This window comes from Balaenoptera physalus (genome assembly GCF_965194825.1).
Source record: "Balaenoptera physalus genome assembly, chromosome: 16".
Classification (NCBI taxonomy): domain Eukaryota; kingdom Metazoa; phylum Chordata; class Mammalia; order Artiodactyla; family Balaenopteridae; genus Balaenoptera; species Balaenoptera physalus.
Genome location: NC_138898.1, coordinates 4,710,541 through 4,732,291, shown reverse-complemented (window position 1 = coordinate 4,732,291; position 21,751 = coordinate 4,710,541). Strand labels below are relative to the sequence as shown.

General features: G+C 49.3%; 1 protein-coding gene across 8 annotated transcripts in view; it reads right to left on the bottom strand.

The window, feature by feature from the left end:
* The window catches only part of APCDD1L (APC down-regulated 1 like), a 52,298-nt gene that overhangs the window by 27,245 nt on the left and 3,302 nt on the right, over positions 1 to 21,751 (bottom strand). For 2 of the 8 annotated variants that reach the window (XM_082428320.1, XM_082428318.1), the window contains exon 2: positions 10,688 to 10,787. The exons of 3 other annotated variants lie outside the window; for them this stretch is intronic. In XM_082428320.1, the coding sequence (XP_082284446.1) occupies positions 10,688 to 10,787 (100 nt within the window). Of the gene's footprint in view, positions 1 to 10,687; positions 10,788 to 12,271; positions 12,364 to 21,751 lie in introns of all 8 variants that reach the window. 3 more of the 8 variants (XM_082428323.1, XM_082428325.1, XM_082428322.1) reach the window with 2 other exon arrangements.

The following is a 21,751-nucleotide window of genomic DNA, read 5'->3' as shown; positions in this document are numbered from 1 at the left end:
GAGAGAAGAGAAGAGAGGGAGAGTAATAATACTGGGAATGAAAAGGGGACATAACTACAGATCCTGCATACATACACGAATAGTTCTATAACTGAGAAATCAAACAGTAATTTACCACTGTCACTCCCCCAAATAAACAAAAAACAAACAAATAAAAACCCCAGGCCGGTGTGTTTTTACAGAGGAGTTCCACTAAAGTCTAAAGAAACAGATCATTCCAATTTTACATAAATTCCTCCAAAGAGCAAGAGGAGAGGGCCCACCCCCCCCCTCCAGCTCCTCTGTGAGTCCTTTGTCACCCAGGGCAGATCCAGGTTTTGTGGAGCCTGAAGGTTATTCAACTTGTGAGACCCTCCGAAGAAAAAGGGTGCAAATTTATACAAAAATTCAAAATTAGCATAAAAGTACATATTGATTGAGAATGGGAAAAATCATATGAAATTACAAATTTTATACAGTCGACAAATATTACACACATTACAAAATCCAGAACATACTATTTTTATTAATCAACAGCTTGAATCTTCTACAGCAGTTTCTTCCTGCATCTTTTGGGTTGTATAGGCTTCAATGGCCTCTTTATAAGACAAAGACTTTGTATTTTCTTTTTCTATGGTAAGAACGGAAAGGCCATTCAGTCCTTCTTTCGCCTTTGTTGATTGAATGTGTTTTTGGCTTTTGATAATTTAGAAATGTTTCTTTTTAGCTCCACAGCTCCTTATAATGTCATACATTTTTCGGGTTGTAATCAAGCTTTGGAAAACCTCTGTTAAGTTTCTTTCACCTATAAGCTATGAGATGTGAAACAACATTTCCTGCATTAGCTCCAGCTCTGGGCAGCTCATGTCTTGTCTCTTCTCTACCCTTGTGGTTCTGGTGACTGGTGCCAGAGGACAAATTCATGTACCTTCAGGACATGTGCCTTCATGTCCTGACAGTGGGAAGGGAGTCCAGTGAGAGGCTAGAGTCTTCCTGGAAGCCAGCCACCCACCTGCTCAGCCAGTGATAACTTAACAACACAGGGAAGTGGCTTCGAGACACAAGAACACATCTCACTAAATAAAAGAATTCCCAGCTCACCTTCTCCTTAAGCTGGATCCCTGAATGCCCGTGGTCATTCCAACACTTCACAGCAAGAGGCAGTGATAGAAGGTAGTCAGAGGGAAAAGGACCAGCGAAAGAATGGGAAGAGACTGTCTCCTAAATGACTAATGTTAACATAGCTTACATTTCCAATGTTTACAAAAATGGATGTCCACGTGAAGACCTTGCTAGGGTCCTGCCCCTCCTCCCGGTTTTGGAAAGGACCCTCACAAGAGAGAGACCCTGAAGCCTCTTGAGGACAGTGTGAGGAAGGGAAATTACAGGACAACCTCATTTTATGGACACGGTTGCAAAAATCCTAAATAAAATATTAGCAAATATATAAAATAGATAACTAGTAAGAACCTGCCGTATAGCACAGGGAACTCTACTCAATACTCTGTATGAGTACATGGGAAAAGAATCTGAAAAAAGAAAAGAGTGGATATAAGTATATGTATATACATATATGTATATATATAACTGATTCACTTTGCTGTACACCTGAAACTTACACAACATTGTAAATCAACTATACTCCAATAAAAAAAATTTTTTTTAAATATTGCAAATGGAATACATAGTATATAAGAAGGTCATGCATTATGTCCACATTGGGTCTATCACAATAATGCGAACGTGTTTAATATTAGAAAAATCTATAAATGTCATTCACCACGTTCACATATGGTGAGAAACACCATGTGATGTATGACTCATAGATGCAGAAAAAACTTTTGATAAAATCCACACCCGTTCACAATTTTTTAAAAATCTTATCAAAAGAGAAATAGTTTTAAATATCCTTATGCTGATTAAGGGCATTACCAAAATCCCTACATTAAATGATATTTCTTAATAGTGAAATACTAAACTGTTGGGATCAGAAATAAGAGATGCTTATCAGAGTGGATGCCAATTACTCTCAACATTTACTGAAGGTCCTAGCGGTAAGATAAGAAAAAGAAATAAAAGGCTTAAGGATTAGAAAAGAAATAACATGGTCACTATTTGTAGATGATATGATTACCTTCAAAGAGAAGTCAAAATCTACAGAAAAGTTATTGGAAACAATAAGAGTGTTTAGCAAGATGTCTGGATAAAATAAATCAATGTAAGAAAGTAGATTACATTCTATAACAGCAACAAACAGACGGAGGGGAAAAGATACCATTTACAGTAGTAAAACGTATAAGGTACCTAGGAATACATCTCGTAAAAATAAGCAAGACATATTTGGAGAACATTATAAAAATGTATGGAAAGACATTCCAGAAGATAGAAATAAATGAAGTGACATATTCATGGGTAGGAAATATCAAGAGATGCCTTTTTCTCTACAAACTGATCCATAGATACAGTGCATTCCCATCAGAATCCCAACAGATTATTTTATTTTACTTTTTATTTTATTTTATTCTTTTAGGATCTTGACAAGATGGTTATAAAATTTATATGAAAGAGCATAGGTGTCAGAAAGTGAAGAAAAATAAGGGATGGGGGAGTGTTGTATCAGAGATCAAGATTTATGGAAAACTAGAGTAATTGTAACATTGTATATTCTGTGAAGAGGTAAACAAATTGACCAAAAGAATAGAGTAGAGAGCTCAGATACTGACCGCGAAATTTGTAAGCTTGATATATGACAGAACTGCTTGGTTATCCACAGGGAAAACAAAAAGAAGTTCTACCCCTTCCTCACACCAACCCCCCAAATCAATTTCCAATGGATAAAAGAATTAAATGTAAATTTCAAAGTGCTAAAACTTTTAGAAGAGAATGTGGAAGAATATCTTTTTGACCTCAGGACAGGGAAGGATTTCTCAAACAAGATGCAAAAAGTGTTACCACTGGGAGACAAGCTAATAAATACATTAAAATTAGGAACTTCTGTTATTCAAAGACACCACAAAGGGAATGAAAGGAAAACCACAAACCAGGAGGAGATACCTACAACACACAGAACAAACAAATGATTAATGTACAGACTATATAAAGAAGTCCCAAACATCTTAAAGACAACACAATAGAAAAATAGGCACAAGACACAAGCCAGTATCTTACAGAAGAGGAAACAGAATGGTAAATAAAGCTAGGTAGAGACATTCAAGCCCATTAATTGTCAGGGCCATGGAAATTAAGGCCCAGTGAAGTAACATTTTACACTCATGAGATTAGCAAAAATTATGAATTCCAAAAATAGCAAGTGTAGGTGAAGATTAGTGGGAAGGCTGCTGCTTTGTAAAACCACTCTTGTAAATGAACATTATAAAAGTTTACAGGGACTTCCCTGGTCATACAGTGGTTAAGAATCCGCCTGACAATGCAGGGGACACGGGTTTGAGCCCTGGTTGGGGAAGATCCCACATGGCACGGAGCAACTAAGCCCTGTGCACCATAACTACTGAGCCTGTGCTCTAGAGCCCGCGAGCCACAACTACTGAGCCCGCATGCCGCAACTACTGAAGCCCGTGTGCCTAGAGCCCGTGCTCCACAAGAGAAGCCACCGCAATGAGAAGCCCGCACACTGCAACGAAGAGTAGCCCCCGCTCGCCGCAACTAGAGAAAGCCCACGCACAGCAACGAAGACCCAACGCAGCCAAAAAATAAAGTTAAAATGATACTTAAAAAAAAAAAAGTTTACAACATGAGATCAGTGGCTTACATTTTCCGTGACTCACAGTCAGAAATCTGTTTTACATCAACACCCAGTATGTATGCACTTGCACATGCAAATTATGGAAATGGAGGATTCGGGAAACAGTATTGGTTCTCACTATGAGACACCCACGCCCTTCTTACTGGTGCTATTTTGTAGAATAAGTAACAAGGTTGACAGGTTTTGTGGCAGTTGTTTTATACACTTTAAAAAATAATCTCAGGCTTCTCTTTTCATGTTTTAACATTTTCTTAATTTTTCTTTTGGTAACTAGAGCCATGTAACAAGTATGGGAAAAAATTGTGCATTGTTTCAATAGCTTTGCTAATTTTTAGGCTGAAAGATGATGGATGGATGCCTAGAGTTTGCCTTATTATGTTGAATTAAAATCAGTATTTCCTCTAACAATAACAAAAGAAAGCATTTAGGAAAACACACAGATTGGGGTCCTCTGGTGTGATTTCCTAACCCATTAATAGATCATTACTCAGATTTTATAACTCTTGCACATGTGTACCCGCAACAAGTACAAGAATGTTTGTAACAGCCTTGCTTATAATAGCCCCAAATTGAAAACAGATGGAATAGACCAAAGAACAGAAAGATAACCTTCAGCATTCTACATATTGGAATATTACACAGCAGTGAAAAATGCATGCCATGCAGCCACACAGAACAACACACACACACAACTTAGAAACCTAATATGGAGTGACAAAAGTGCAGAAAAACACGTACAGCACATAATAACTTATATAGCTCAAGAGCAAGGATCGAAAAATACATTCAGGGTGCACACACCCTGAAAAAAGCAAGGAACAGATAACCACAGAATTTAGGAATATAGGTGGCTAAAGACACTGGCAGTGTTCTGGTTCTTGGTGGAAGAGATGGGTTCACATGGGTCCATTTTATGTTATACTTCAGAGTACATATATTTTCATAGTTATCAAATATTATGTAATAAGAAGGTACATGGGAGCAAGTCACCCTCCTGTTTAAAACCCTTCCCATTTCCAAGTCCTACAAATCCAGTCTTTGCCTAAGATTGCTCTCTCTTCTTTTCTGCCAGCGTTTGGCACACCACACGCACTGACTTACTGTCAACTTTTTGTCACACCCAGTGCTACAACTGAATGTTTGTGCCTGCCCCAAATTCAAACATTGAAGCCCTGCTCCCCAGTGCAATGGCTTTTGGAGGTGGGGGCCTTTGGAGACATTAGTTTTAGATGAAGTCATGAGGGTGGAGCCCCCAGGATGGGATTAGTGATCTTATAAGAAGAGGAAGTCTTGAGCCCCCTCTTTCTTGGTGCTGTGAGGACACAGCAAGAAGGCAGACCAGGAAGAGGGCCCTCAGCAGACACAGAATTTGCTGGCACCTTGATCTTGGGCCTCCCAGGCTCCAGAACTGAGAGAAAGACATGTCTGTGGTTTAAGCCACCCAGGCTGTGGTGTTCGTTACAGCAGCCTGAAATGACTAAGATGCCCAGCTTGTACTCACCCCGGGGCCTTTGCACTGGCAGGTCCCTGGCCCAGGAATGCTCTTTTGGGACCTTCCAGCTCATTCTCATCCTTCAGCTCAAATGTCACCTCTTTAGTGAGAACTCCCCTGTGACCTTGTTGCAAGTGGGGCCCTCCAGTGCCCCCCAGGGCCTGCTGCCCCCCTTCACTGCCTCCACAGGGAACAGTGGGGGTCTGGTCACTACCTTCCCAGCACTGACCGCTGTTAGTGCAGATCAGGTCACTTGGGGATCACAGGCCTCCTCAGCTGACTGTGAGCTCAGGGAGGGCTGGAACACCTCTGCTGGGCCTGGTACCACACCTGCCAGACTCATGCACAAACACTGACCACCAGGACCAGCTCCATAAACTGCGGGGCCCAGTGCATACGGAAAAAGCAGGGCCCTTGTTCAGAAAGCATTAAGAATTTCAAGACAGCGAGAGCAGAGCACTACAGCCCACATGGGTCCCTGTGTGAATGCCCACAGCCGTGCCCTCTTGCAGATCAGTGTGTTAAAGGGCCGTGGCCTTAGGAAGGCAACGCAGGGCTTTGGAGCCACATTGCGTGACCTAACCACGCACGTGTGTCACTTTCCTGCTGAAGGCCTCTGCCGGGGGAGCTTCTCCACCCCCAGCACACACCTGTTCTTCAGCCCCCTGTGCCGAGGCTCCTTAAAGGCAGGGACCGTGGCCGGCGTGCCCCGTGGCTGGAGCCCAGGCTGGACCAGACAGATCCAGGCTGGAATCCGGGTTAGGTGGCTTTGGGTGAGAGGCTGGTGCTTCACCTCCAGACGCTCGGTTTCCTCACCTGTTCAGAGGCTGGCCATGCAGAAAGAGGTAACACAGGTGAAGTGTTTACTTCAGGTGTCTGACACGTAGGAAAGTCTCAGTCCACGCGTGTGATTCTTGTTGCAACGCAGAACGCGAAACGCCGGGCTGTGACGCGACGCCCTGGCTAAGGGTCCCCCAGTCTCCTCGGCACGGATGGGGCCACCTGCAGAGCAGGGCGCTGCCTCCTTGTTTTCCACCAGCCCCCGCAGGAGCCAGGACCCCCAGTCCTGGGGTCCCTGCTTGCGTGTTCGTGGGCACCTCTGTTTCCTCTTCCCCAGCCTGGGACTAATGCAGCCGCATCAGTCATTCCCGGCGCGGGGCGTGAGCACAGACGACAGGATGGCGGAGAGCTGAGCGCTGGGCCTGCTGCGGCGGGCTGTAGCCACGCTCACGCTCTATGAATATTTTTATGAGCAGAGGAGGGCAAGGGGCATTTCTATTCAGTCCTGCTCTCCCTGAGGTTAATGAGTTCAGGTTGATTTTCTGAATCCTGAAAAGAAATTTTAGTGTATGCAATTAGCAAGAATCTACACCAAACCCCAGGTCAGGTGTGGGAGAGAATAAAACCGATTGTGCCCCAGAGGGGTTCACTGCCTGGCCTGGGAGTGGAGGTGGGTGCCCAGGACGGGGGCGGGTGCTGTGCTGGGTGGGTGGGTGGGTACAGACGGTGTTCACATCATTTCAGGGATGAAATGTCACAAAAAACCCCGACACGATGGTGCGGGGGATGAAGAGGAAAACCAGTGAGGAGGGATCCCCCAGCCTGCAGGTCCAGGGAAGTTTTGGGAAGTGACACGTGGGTAATAAATTGAGGCTAAGGGAGCGGCATGTGCAAAGGCCCTGAGGACAGGCAAGGAGAAGACAGAGAGCAGCTCTGCCTGCAGAGCGGGTGGGGTCCACAGGTGGGGGACTCTGCCTGGGCAGAGCAGGCCCTGGGGCTCGGGCAGGGGTGGCCATATCCCGAGGCACAGAAGCCCTGGAGTTGCTCCGAGCAGGTGCAACTGAGGGAACACAGGGCTTGCAGGGGAGAGAGGGGTGGAGGAGCAGGAGACCCCTCCGGGCAAGGATGGGCAAGGCTGTGCATGGGGTGGGCGGCCGGGGAGGGGGGGAAGGGGCTTCTTATGAGCGGCACTGAGGAGGCGTCGTTAATAAGACTCGGATCTAATGTTGCGTGAAGCAAAAAAGTAGGCTCTGCAAACCGTGTGAAAAACAAAAGTCACTATGTGAACTTGCGTGTGTGTATTACTAGGTCTGAACTCACAGATCTGGTCACGGGGGCCCTCTGAGGAATGGGACGGCAGGAGAGAGTTTGAGGAGAGTTGAGGAGAGTTTCAGATTTACAGAAAATTTGGGAAGATAGTACAGAGAGTCCCCGTCTACACCAGCCCCATTCCCGTTATTAGCATTTTACATGAGTGCAGTACACTTATAACATTAAGCAACCAATCTTGGTACATCATTATTAACTAAAGTCCATACTTGATTCGGATTTTCTTCGTTTTTACCTAATGTCCCTTTTCTGAGAAACATGATTTTAAATTAAATTTAAAAACTAAAATTCAGTTCAGTTATTAGAACACTTTTAGGTTTTGGAACAACTTGGGTAAGTGCGTGCATGTCTTTTTCAACTGTAAATTTTATAAAACCTAAATACATAGCGAGTATTTTTTTTTTTATACTTTAAAAAAATTTTTGGCTGCATTGGGTCTGTGTTGTGGTGCGTGGGCTTCTCACTGCAGTGGCTTCTCTTGTTGTAGAGCACGGGCTCTAGGCGCGTGGGCTTCACTAGTTGCGGCGCGTGGACTCAGTAGTTGTGGCTCGCAGGGGCTTAGTTACTCTGAGGCATGTGGGATCTTCCCGGACCAGGGATCGAACCCGTGTCCCCTGCATTGGCAGGTGGATTCTTAACCACTGTGCCACCAGGGAAGGCCGTATCAAGTATTTCTGATGGAAATTTTGTGTCCAAAATGGGATGTGCTGTCACACCAGATTTCGAGTATTATTGCACATTATTTCAAAAATAATGCGAACTCGCTCAGTAATTTTAAAATATTGATTGTGTGTGGCCATATTTTGGATCTCTTGGGTTAAATAAGTTTACCATTAAATATGAATCAAAATGTATAATTATATAATTTCACTTCATTCTTTTTACCTTTTAAAAGTGTGGCTACTAGAAAATTGAAAATTACCTATGTGGCTGGTGCTGATTTGAGGGGCAGAAGCCTGTGAAAAGACAGAGGAGGGGTATTTGGAGAGGAAGGAGGGGTGTCAGAGCGGGAAGGCTGGGCGGGCCGGGCCTGGGGGCTGGGTTCACTGGGCCTCCAGGAAGCTGGCAGGGGGGATGGGGGAGGAGGGGAGGAGGAGGGGGGAGGGGGGTGGGGGAGATGGGGGAGGGGAGGGGGAGGAGGGGAGGGGGAGGGGGAGGAGGGGAGGGGGTAGGAGGGTAGGAGGGGAGGGGGGAAGAGGGGAGGGGGAGGAGGTTAGGAGAGGGGAGGGGGAGGAGGGGAGGAAGGGAGGGGGAGGAGGGGAGGAGGGTAGCGGGAGGAGGGTAGGAGGGGAGGGGGTAGGGGGAGGAGGCGAGGGGGGAGGGGGAGGAGGGAAGGAGGGGAGAGGGGAGGGGGGAGGAGGGGAGGAGGGGAGGGGCGAGGGAGGAGGAGGGGAGGGGGGTGGGCCCTGGGGCAGGGCACGCCCAGGAGGAGCCCCGCGGAGGCCTGGATGCCCTGGAGAATGAGGGGGGCGGGGGCCAGTGTGGGGACGCCCCTGAGGGGGGTTATAGGATCTCGGTGGGGACACCGGAGGGCTGGCCAGCAGTGCCGAGGTCTAGGGGGCCTTTTGAGGACAGAACAGGGGAACTGGGGTACGGTGCCGGGCCAGCGTGAGATCTGATGGTCACAGTCCCTCCAAAACCGCCTGGCGTGGCGTGCAAACAGCGGGACTGATTCCGGGCTGCGGGGTGGGGCCGGCGTGAGAGCGGCTTGGGTGGAGGTTGGTGGAGGCAGTTGGGGCGCCGAGGCTCCGTGTCCAGCTCAGGGCAACCTGGACGCCCCACTTCACGGGGGAGGACGCTGGACCCGCCGTGCCTCACTGTGTTAGGTCCCGGGGGTGTCACGCGGCCCCCCACTCTGGGGGCTTAAGCGACAGAAATGGATTCTCTCACGCTCTGGAGGCTGGGCGTCCCAGATGGAGGGACAGCAGATGTCGCAGGGTCGGCTCCTTCTGAGGCCCCGCTCCTCGGCTTGCGGACGGCGGCCTTCCCCTGTGTCCTCACATCGTTTCCCTGTAAGTGAGCCTTCATCCACGTTTCCCCTTTTTACGAGGACACCGGTCATACTGGATCAGGGTCCCCCCTAATGACCTCATCTTAACTCCATCACTCTGTAAAGGCCCTTTCCGCAAAGAAGGTAACATTCCGAGGTACTGGGGGTTAGGACTTCATTATACGAATCCTGGGGCGGGGATACAGTTCAACCCATAACACTTGCCCCGGCTCACCCCGCATTACTAAGAAGTGTGGCAGAGAAGCAGAATTCCCTTTAGTTCCCCTCAACATCCTTCCCTCTTCCCAGCTGCAACGATTATTATTAGTATCTTTCCAGACCTTTTTTATGGAGAAATATACATAAATATGCGTTGTATGTGGGTGGGTGGCAGACTGTTTTTAGAATAAAATTTAAATCCCCTTTACAGTGAAAAACTTAGCTAATGAAAATTATGTTTCAAAATAGATGGAGGCGTTCTTTGTGCTAAATATGGTGTTCTTTGTCTCATTTGCAATGGAAAAATCCCTCGTTTCAAAAAAAAATAATAATTATTAAGAAGCCTTACAATACAAACCACATTTTCCAACTCAATAGCCTACAAGGTCAGCCAAGCAAAGACAATGTAAACTAGCTTCGAAAGTGTGTTGCTCAATAATGAAATTTGTTCAGGGGGCAGCACGATAATCAGGCCTGGTGTAGGCTGGCTGTGATGCGGCTGAAATTTCAGCCTCCGCAACGCACCCCTTCGGTAACTGGGGACGTGTTAAAGGATGCTTAAGAGCAGCTTCAGATATTGCGTTCCTGACTAACAGGGATGTAATTTCTTGAAGGGAAAAAGGATTCCGTTCACATCCTTGGTTATCCTGAATTGGCCCTTGGGCAAAAGGAAAGGTCATTGGTCAGGTGGAAGCTGATGGGACACACTTGACCCGGAAGAGGGCTTTAAGGGGCTGGCAGGGGTGAAGGAGGAAGTTTAAGGGTGTCCGTTTAAACTGGCCACCCAAGTCCTGTGCCAAACCCTTTCCTCCCGTGCCTGATAACCTTGGTCTCCACCTGAATGTCAGCCTTCCTGGTGGCAGGTCCTAAGCCCATGCTGCTTCTAGATCATGGTTCCTCCTTCCTCAGGGGCAAAGCCGCTTGTCCGTGGGGGCTCCCCTGACACTCATCACCTCCTGGTGGACGTCATCTCCAGCCACCGGCCACTGCTCTTTCCTCACTGAGGCCCTGGGTCCCACTCTCACACCTCTGTCCCCTTTCTGGAGTCGCACATCCGTCCCGTGTCCACCTGGGAGGGCTGCGTTTCTACCAGGGTGAGGAGAGAAGGGGCGGGTGTGCCCTTCCTGTTATTCACACATCACTTCTCCTCCCAAGCCGTGGCCACACCAGCTGCCAGGGAGGCTGGAGAAGGCTGCGCCGTCTGCACGACCAAGCGCCCAGTGGAAATAAGGGTTCTAGAACAGAGAGGAAGGAGGATGGGTATCGGGAGAGACCCCCCCCCCCCGACAGACCGCAGCCCTGGCCATGCCTGCCGTCGCCAAGAGAGATTTTCTCCCACATCAGCCAGCGCCCTCTGCTTTCCCCAGCTCCTGTGCTGCCTGCCTTCTGGCAGCCGTGGCCTCGGCCATTTGGTTTCTTAAGGCTCAGTTGCTGGACCCACCTTCACTGACCCCAAGAGCTGCTGGAGAAAAGACCCAGACGTGCGCGGGGACTAGCGCTGCCCCTGGACACACCCGTGGCTCCTTCTCAATCAGCTCTGTTCCCTCCCCCTGGTGGCCCTGCGGAGCCTTCGCTGGCCTGGCCCCTACCTCTCCGGCTCCGGGGGTGACAGCCCTGCTCCCACCCCCATCCCCGAGACAGCGAGCTCCCACGTCCTCAGAGCGTGTGACCTGGGAGTGTGGGGTCCTCCTGTGCTCCAGAGGCCCCTTCCCCTGGCCCAGACCCCCCTCTCTAGCTCCTCTTCCAAGCTCTGTCCCCTCTCTCCTCTGGGATCTTCGACCTCCTTTCTCTGGCCTCAGACAGAGTTAAGCCTTCTCGACTCCCTCTCTCACCCCCTTGGCTTCACGTCACCAACAGGCTCTGTTCTCCCATTCATTCTTTCAACAAATATTCTGTGTGTGCGCCTACTTTGGACCAGGCATTTCCATCTCACACAAAGATTTTTTTTTAAAAATCTAATATTTTAGCTTTTTTTTTTTTTGAAGTATTTGTTTATTTATTTATTTATGGCTGTGTTGGCTCTTTGTTTCTGTGCGAGGGCTTTCTCTAGTTGTGGCAAGCGGGGGCCACTCTTCATCGCGGTGCGCGGGCCTCTCACTGTCGTGGCCTCTCTTGTTGTGGAGCACAGGCTCCAGACGCGCAGGCTCAGTAACTGTGGCTCACGGGCCCAGTTGCTCTGCGGCATGTGGGATCTTCCCAGACCAGGGCTCGAACCCGTGTCCCCTGCATTGGCAGGCCGACTCTCAACCACTGCACCACCAGGGAAGCCCTATGTTAGCTCTTAAATAAAAGGATAGGATAGATAGGCTAGGACACGTTACACGTAACATCTTTTAAATAAAGATGGCGGTCAAAGGGAGATTGGTATCACGTGGATCCGAGTGTGTCCTTCCTGGGCTGGACTCCAAGCTCCCCACTGGCCTCAGGATGGAGCCCGAGCTCTGGGCCAGGCTGGAGGCCACCGCTACGTGCCCTTGTCCGGCTGTCCACCTCCTACCCAGCCTTGTGGGGCACAGACAGCACTTCCTTCTTGTAGAGTGAAAAACCCCGCAACAGTACATGGCGCCCCGACCACCACAGTCTCCATCCCCCCTCCCCAGGTCCCTTCATCCCCCTCACATCAGACCACACATCCCGGAGTCATCTCTTTATCCCCTGTTTTGGGTTGAATTGTGTCCCCCTCGAAAGATACAATCAAGTCCTAACTAACTCCCGGTACCTGTGAATGTGGTATTGGAAATCGGGTTTTCCCAGAGGCTATTAATGAGATCATCCTGGCTGAGGGTGGGCCCAGATCCAGTGACTGGTGTCCTTAGAAGAAGAGAGAAATTTGGACACAGACACAGAAGACACAGGGAAGAATGCTGTACAGATGGGGCAGAGACCGGAGGGAGGTGGCCACAAGCCAAGGACACCGGGAGCCGCCAGAAGCTGGAAGGGGCAGGAAGGAGGCTCCCCTAAGCCTTCAGAGGGAGCATGGCTCTGCCGATATACTGACTTTGGACTTCTGGCCTCCAGAACTATGAAAGGATAGATTTCTGTTGTTTTAAGCCCCTAGTTTGTGGTATTTTGTGTGGCAGCCCCAGGAAGCCCCTGAGGTGCCCACGTCCAGTCCACGGACAGGTCCTGACCCTCCTGCCTCCACGCATACCTGGAAATAGTCCCACCTCTCCCCATCTCCACCAGTGCACCCCAGCCTTCACCACTGCCTCCCGTCCTCCACTGGGCAGCCAGAGAGTCTTTTGAACCCCCAGACCTGCCCCTGGCTTCCCAAAGCCCTTCAGCTTGACCACAGCCTCCCCCGAGGTCTTCAGGCGCCCCGTGAGCCGGGCTGCCCACCTCTCTGGCTCTCCATCGCTCTCTCCTGCCCCAGACATTCTGATTTTCCTTCAGTTTCTTACACGGGCCAAAGCGCCTTCTGTCTTAGGGTCTCTGCACCTGCTGAGCCCCTACTCAGGTTCCTTTCGTCCCGATCGTCACGCGGCTGCTCCTTTTCATCTTTTAGGAGCGAGCTTCAGTGTCACCTCCTTGGAGGGGCCTTCCAGGGACACCTCATCTGGCAACCCCACCTTCCCAGTCACTATCTTTACTTCTTTTCATAGCGCTGTTGCCCCGAGACGTTTTCTCGTTTGTTTGTTTGTTTTCTTATTTATTGTCTGTGCTCCCCCAACCACCCCCCCCCCCGCCCGATTAGATGCCAGGCCCCTTTTGTTCCTTACTGTGTCCCCAGGATGGGGAACAGTGCCTGGCACATCGTTGGCACCCACTGAACGCCCCTTGAAGAACACTGGAATGAACAAGTATTTCCATCGTTGAGTTGAAATGATAGGAAGTTATGTAAAAACATAGTAAATGCACGCTCATTCATTTAGTTCTTCTAAATCAGAATTTGGAGGAGAGAGAAGTTTGTCTTTGTATTAATACTTAAGTGGGATTAAAAAAAAGAGGAAAAGAGCTTTCTGAGCAAATTATCTGTGTAGACAGGGAATATGTTTCACCCTCTTAATAATGAACTCCAGCAGCTCTGGCCTCAAACACACTGAGAAGCTCTCTGGCGACAAATACGCAAATTCCAAGTGAGTCCATGTTCCGCTGAAGCCCTTACAGGATTCTGGAAGCTCAGGATCCTAACCTCTGTTCCCCGGGCCCCTGTCCACAGCAATAATGCATGCCCGGAATGGGACTGGGCTTAGTTCTTTACACGTAACCTGGAACTCTGACTTTTCAGGAAGTCAGGCTGCCCCTAATCACCATCAATGGCAGAAATGGATACATCTCGGAATTGCCCCAAACAGGCATTTTACAGTCCCTGAAAGCTTGGGGTGGGGTTTACAGGAAAATGCAGCGAGTCGCTCAATCACAAGGTTATTACCTTTTCTGAGATTTCAATGGTTACTTTAAGTTGACCTCCCCTGCAAAAGGCAGATGAAATGCAAAAGTATTGTAAGACTATGAAAGAAAAAGTAAGTCCAAACATCAGTTGTAAAAGCCCAGGCACTCTCACCCCCTGGCAAGTTGGTTTTCATTTCAGTACCTGTGGTTTGCTGTTAAGGAAAGTGGAGGGCTTCCCTGGTGGCACCGTCGTTGAGAATCTGCCTGCCAATGCAGGGGACACGGGTTCGAGCCCTGGTCTGGGAAGGTCCCACATGCCGCGGAGCAACTAGGCCAACTAAGCCCGTGAGCTACAATTACTGAGCCTGCGCGTCTGGAGCCTGTGCTCCGCAACAAGAGAGGCCGCGATAGTGAGAGGCCCACGCGCCGCGATGAAGAGTGGCCCCCACTTGCCGCAACTAGAGAAAGCCCTTGCACAGAAACGAAGACCCAACACAGCCATAAATAAATAAAATTAAAAAAAAAAAAAAAAAGGAAAATGGAACCCATCAGAACTAGGTTAAAGCTGACGGGCCAAACAGTAGACTTCAGTTTCAAACTATCTAGAAACCACACCCAGCCACCAAAAACACATGTTAAAACAACTCTAATTGTACATTTCAAAGAACAAATAATTTCATTTTGCTGTGGTCACTGGTAATTCCAAACTAAACACATCTATGTCTTGTGCTTTGTTTTTATGCATATTTTTGGGAAAGATTGGTTGGGTGTGAGCTATTGCTTTGCTTCCCTTTTTGTGTATAATTTAATATTGAGCCTTGAGGAGGGCAGCTCAAATATTGTAATGCACATTAAGCTCTGGGGATAGCTATTTGCCCGGCCTGAGACTCATGCCCCAGGTGGAGGGGAGGCACTTTGATTGACAATTCCTCCAGGATTAGAGCCAGTAAGGGAAGCTTTGCTGTTGGCAGAAAAAGGGAGCATGGAACCTAGGCAGGCAAACTTGTCCACTTGTCCGCTGCAGTTTGGCTTCAAGCAGAAGAGGACTTGAGAAGTAGTTGGGGGGCAAAGCCTCCACTTTGGTCCCACTTCATGGGAGCAACAGGTAGCACAATGAATCTCCCTGGCATTGGACGCCACCTTCCCTGCTTCCTCTGTGTGTTGGGTGGTGGGTCTCCTGGCCCTGGGCTCACTGCGTGGACAGACTGTCAGTACCTTAGGGCCACCAGGGAGCCGTGAGTTCTGCGCTAACTGGGGCTGGGATCTCACATGCTGTGGATGGTTCCTGAGCAACCAAGAGCCCCCCGGGCTGCAGTCTTTCCAGGCTTCTGCCCCTTCAGAAGCATCCTAGTCCAGTGGCCTCCATCTCCTCAGGTGTGAAATGGTGATAACAGCGGTACCCAAATCACAAGGCAATCGTGAAGAAATAATACAATGCTCCCACAGTGCTGAGCAAGAGCAGGTGCCCAGTGGATGCTGGCTACCGATGATATTGATCCATCCATAGCTATGGTCTGGCCTCAGCCACCCTAGTAGGACTCCAGTTCCCTCTTCTGAAGTCCTGTCTATTTGACTGGACACAGGGCACCTTGGCATCCCCCTCTCCTTGCAGCAAGGAGGGTACAAGTTCCTGTCTAAATATCTGAATGGTTGGGACACTGCTGTTCCTCACATCAGCACCCAGGACACCTGCCTGCCTAAGAGCATCTCTACTGCCCAGGAGAGATGGTGCCATTGGGGCCGATCCCACTTCTGATACCAGGACCCAGCCCTGCAGCTGGGTCAGGTTTCACAGGCCCCAGCCTCCATCACTTCTCTAACCAACCTCTCCTGCTGAGATCCTAGCAAACGTGCGGGAGTGCAAATCTGGGAGATTTGGGGCAAACTCAGCCCCTTTCCTTGGACTCCCCAGCCCCAGATGGAATGAATCCTATAGGAAGTACAGAAAAACACATACAAAGACAAAGGGAGAAATCACCCATGATCCCACCTCTCAGAAATAACCACCCATTTCATATGATTTTGTCTGTATTTTAAAAGATAAGGATGCCCCCCTCCACCATGAAAACATAACTGAGATCAAATGCACATACACTGGGTTTCTGTTCTAACATTATGCCCAAACTATCTTCCCATCATTCAATGTTTTTTAGATATATAATTTTTTGTGGCTTCATAATTCCCTCAAATGTTATTTAAGTCACTGCCTAATGGTGAGTATTTAGGTTCTGGTCTCCTGGCCTCCCTTCCCTCCCAGGTCCCTGGGTATGGCTTGGTCCTGTCCCACTAACCTCTCAATTACAGGCTGATCCCATAACTTCTCGAATCTCCTCTTCCCAGAAACACCTGGTGCCACCCCACCCAGCAGGGTGGGCCCTTCAGATACAACAGTAGGTGTTATGCGTTCAATTGCATCCTCCAAAAACACATGTTCAAGTCCTAACCCCCAGTACCTTAGAATGGGACCTTTTTTTTTTTCTTTTTTTTTTAGAAATAGGAATGTTACAGATATAAATAGTTAAGATGAGATCATATTGGGGTAGAACGGGCCCTGACCCAAGATGCCTGGTCTCCTTATAAGAAGAGGAGAAAATAGCCATGGGACAACAGGGGCAGACTGGAGTGATGCATTTAAAGTCAAGGAAAGCCGAGGACCGTCAGCAAACCCTAGAAGCTACGAGAGGCAAGGAAGGATTCTCCTCTGCAGGTTTCAGAGAAAGCATGGCCCTGTTGACACCTGGATTTCAGACTTCCGGAATTGTGAGACAATAAGTTTCTGTTGTTTTAAGGCACCTAGTTTGTGGTACCTTGTACAGTAGCCTTAGGACACAAATACAGACTTCCTGAAATGCATGACACTGACCCACCCACCAGATGGGCACTTTGGATACATTACCGGACAAAGGCAACCCAAGCTCCCGCACGCCTTTGGAAGCAGGGACTTGGGCTTCTGACTCCCTTTTCTTACTCTGCGCCCCCATCCTCCTCTGACTGTGTCACCACCCTTTCTGACCCTTCCTCTCCAGCCACACTCCTGATGTCCCAGAATGCCTTGCAGCCACCCCTAAGAAGGGTAGTATAGGATAATCCCAAGATTGGACCCTGCAGGGCAGTATCCTGTCACCTCAATAATGATGTGAGTGGGACTTCCCTGGTGGCGCAATGGTTAAGAGTCCGCCTGCCAATGCAGGGGACACAGGTTCGAGCCCTGGTCCTGGAAGTTCCCACGTGCCGCAGAGCAACTAGGCCCATGAGCCACAACTGCTGAGCCCACGTGCCGCAACTACTGAAGCCCGTGCGCCTAGAGCCCGCGCTCCGCAACAAGAGAAGCCGCCACAATAAGAAGTCCGCCCACCACAACGAAGAGTAGCCCCTGCTCGCCGCAACTAGAGAAAGCTCGCTCACAGCAACGAAGACCCAACGCGGCCAAAAATAAATAAATAAATAAATTGATTAATTAAAAAAACATAGAAGAAAATAACGATGTGAGCGACACCACCAAGCCCTTGTTGTGTGCCTAGCACTGTGTTAAACTTTTCACGTGGACAGTAACACCTATTTCTCAGAGCAACCCCTTGGGGTAGACGTCGTTTCACAGAGGAGGAAACTGAGGCACGGAAGGATTAAGTAATTTGCAGTCAGCGGGGCAGCTGGAATTTGAAGGCGGGAAGTTGGATTCCAGAGCCCAGCCAGCTCTGCGGTCTCTGCAGATGGACCATCAGGATCCTTCCCTCGTCAACAACTCTCAGATTAACATCTAATTGGGGATTTAAAACGCTGCTCTTGTTAGCATGCCTGTGGTCTCTGCGCTGCAATCTTCCCCATTAAGTCGTGTTATGTAAACCACCAGCCCAGATGCCTCCCAGCGCGTGTATCTCCTGGTGCCCAGACTTGGCTCTAAACCCTGGTTCTTTCAAACCGGCAGCAGGGCAGGGAGGTCCTTGCCTGAACTTCGAGCTGAACTGCCCCAGGAGGGGCCCACAAATCTCAGCCCCTGGGCTTGCCGGCTGGATGACCTTGGGTGTGTGGTCTTGCTTTCGTCTTCTGTAAAATGGTGCCCATGGCATGGGAGGTTGCAAGAATCAAACGGGGTATCACTGATGCTGTGCTTAGCACAGCGCTTGGGCTGTGTCTCTCCCTCTGAGGAAAGTCAGTTTCTCTCTCACACACAGACCCCATATATGGTCATTTATGGTAAGCATAACTGGCCATCTATTCTCCTCCTGGGTAAAAAAATGCACATTTAGCTTAAAACCCATGTGCCTCTGCACGTCTCAATGGAGTAAACATGAAAGAAACGAGGAACAATGAGTAAATTCTCTTTTAGGAAGCTTCGGTGGACAAACGGCAAGCTGGGAAAAACTGCAACATATACAGGAGACAGCTACTCCTCTCTACATAAAGAGCACTGACAAATCAATAAGAAGAAAAGTTGTTTTAAAGTCTAATATAAAAATCGGCAAAGGATACGACCAGACATCTCACAGGAAAATCAATGAAAGGGGTAAGACAGATAAGACGTTCCTCTTTGCTCATAATTAAAGGAATGCGAGTCTAAACAACCAAGCATTGCCACTGGTGAGATTTTTAAAGAACGATCATGACCAGGGTTGGCAAGGATGTGGGAAATGGGGGCTCTCATAGGCCATCCATGGGGGTTGTTGACTGTGCAACCCGTTCGGAAGGAAGGCTGGTAGAAGAATTTGACACACACATTTTGCTGCAGCAGTTCCACGGCTAGGAATTTATACCCAAATCTGCAGGGGAAGGGGAGGCTAGGGGCAGGGAACGGCGTTCTAAGCCGAAGGAACAGCATGTGTGTGTGTGGAGACTGTCGTGGAAAGGGGTGTGGCTGGATGGACAGGCGGACACAGTGTGACTGTGTCCTGGTCACAGAAGGTGGCTGGTGACATTTTCTCTGAGGAGGAAGAAAGCTTGTCTGTGAAGTGTGTGGGGATGAGGGTCACATGGGGACCAAGGAGCAGGGGCTCAAAGGAGGAGGCCGGGGTGTGAACACCACTGAGCTGGATGGAGGCTCTGGCTGGGACTGAGTCCCATAAAACATAAGTGACTCTAGTTGGTGGACTTTCTTACCTCCTACATCTTGATAGAATATAAGTGTTTTAAATCGCAAAATGCCCCTGAGGGTGGCTGACCGCCTCGATTAGATGCTAATGGTGGTGGTGAGGAGAAGAGACCAGAGTGATGACCTAGAGGAGGTGTCTGGGGAGAGGCTGTGCGTCCCACCCTGCTCCTCCTCCCGGGGATGCTGTAAGATGGGGACCAGGGCAGAGCCTGCCGCAAGTGCTGAAGCAGGGGCGGCACTGAGCCCGGGATGGCTGGACACCTTGAATGCTGGTGAGTGTAGCCTATCACCATTACCAGTATCCTTACTGGGCACTCAATTTTGAGGGGGGGTCTATGGGGGGCCAAAATGACAGTTGAAAGCCCATGTCCTGTACTAGGAGGTTGGTGGGACTCCTTAGAATCAGAGGCTTTCGGGGCTAGAAGCAAATCCAGGCAACTCCCTAGCCAGTGCTACCCACCATCATCCCGTTCGATTCCAGTGGTGAGGAACTCACTACTTCTCAGTGAGGCATCCCCTGCCCCTCCGCACCCTGCTGGAAGCCCTTCAGGGGACCCTCCATCGCCCTTGACATAATGTCCGACTCCTTCCGAGGCCCCATGGCCCTCGACGATTGAGCCCCTGCTAACCTCTGACCTCGTCCACACTCTGCACCTTCACTCCCTCCTCACCAGCCTCAGCGGCCTTCTCTCTGGTCCCTGAACATGTGGCTGTTTTCTTTCGCATCCAGGCACATGCTAGTTCCTCTCCTTGGATGTCCCTCCTCTTCCTCCTTCTCCTCTAGTTAAACCGCCCACTTTTTTTCAAGTTTCAGCTCTTTCACCTTTTCAGGGAGGCCTTCCTTAACCTCCCAGCCCAGGCTAGATGCCCCGGACCTGCTCTGTACAGTGCTCTTCACTCTCGTATTGTTATTACTTGCTCGCTGGAGATTTCATTGTCTGTTTGACTCCGACTTCGACAAGGGCAGGAGCTGCCCCATTTGTTCCTCGGTCCTCAGCACCTCCCCCCAGTGAGTGGCGCATACACAGCAAGGCCCCCAAAACGCATTCTCTGATCGGAAACTCAGCTGGGCCCCTCTCTGCTAGACAGGCCCGACCCCAGCAGTGAGGGCGGCCACCCTTCCCATTTCACAGGTCAGGAAACTGAGGCTGACGGCTGGGGCTGGAAGAGGGTTATAGAAGATGGTGTACAAGGAGGGCTGACCCTGGTTCGCTGAATAGGAACAGTTGCTAATTTTGCTGCTGTTGTCGGTATCATTAGACTAGCCATGGTGTTCTTGAGGACACACGGAACATCAGAGTGGGAAGAAATTACAGCACCCACCAAAAGGAGATGGCCAGGAAGTGACGCGCCCAAGCTCAAGTTGAACTGGCGCCTGGCTGAGGGCCCTGACCTGCCTCTTTCTTCTCCGGGTCTGGAGAGTCGAGTGCAGGGTCCGGCTCTCAGCACTAACAGCAGGGAGGGGTCACAAGGTTCTCGGTGTCCAGTGCTGACCACACGACATCTCATTTAACCCTTCGATCATCCCTTGAGGGTGGAGCTATCACCATTCTCAACTCACTGATGGGGACATAGGTGACAAAGCTAAAATGGGACCCAGGTCTCTTCAGTTCCCAAGATGTTGCTCTCAAGCTCTCCGTAGCACACAAGACGTGTTAGATCCAGCCGAGACCAGGCAACCTCCCGTTGCACAGGTGGAGGTCCTGGGTGGGCACCAGCCCTGCCTCCCCGGTGTCCCAATGCCCAGTGGACTGGTTGCCCTTCCCGCTGGGAGGCCCGACATTCTCTGGGACATCCCGTTCACCATGACACCTGCACTCCCGGCTCCAGGGTCGGGGGCGGGCTCTGCACAAAGGGCTTCTGAAAGCCATTCTGGTTTGAGGGACAGTCACACCACCACCCCTGGCCACAACTCATGGCCACCTCCGGCGCCAACTTCAGAATTCAGTTCCTTCCCTAGAGTCCCCCCAGCTCGGCTCAGATGCCCTCAAGTTCAGAGGCTGACTTTGGCAGTGAAGCACTGTATCTTGGAAGTCTTACCAGGGGCTCATTCTGGCTTACAGTTTTCATGAACATAGTGAACTTCCAATACATTTCCCAAATACTTCTTCACATGTAGCTTCTTACTAGTTTGCCATCCAGATGGTTTGGAAATCAAGGAAGCTGCTCTATTAGCCTTGAGTTGGTTGTTTTGAATTTGGAGATTCCAGCCTCGGTCAGAACATAAGTGAAACAGCTGGCCATGATGATCTGTCTACAACGTGAGCCTCACAAAGCAGCAAGGGGCAGATTCTGTTCAAAATTCTTTGTTTTAAATAACGAATACAATTACCGACCTCTTTTCACCTTTGATTTTTCAGACGCGTGTACTTAAGTTAATTTTCTCCCCAGTTTTTAATTTACTCTTGGTTTTGAAACAGAGCCCCCATATCAACAACTAATTTATTATGGAATGGCCCGTGATTTTGTTCTAGTTAATCTGTCTCTAAATGATAACTTGCCATTGCAAAGTATATGGCTAGAGATAAAAGCAGGACTGAAATTAGAAAAAAAAAAAATACAAATGAGAGAAAAAAAAGAAGCTGTGGTTTTTCATTTTCTCCCTCAAGCATAAATTGTTGAGTAAGGAGATTTTTAAAAGCCAGAAGTTGCTGAGGAGTGAACCAAAGCTGGAAGCCACTGCACTGGCACAAGACACATCTGGCGTTGCAGGGTTTTGAGGAGGGTTTGCTCCAGCGGGTAACTAACCATGTTTACCCACAGCCTAGCTCCTCTTATCCC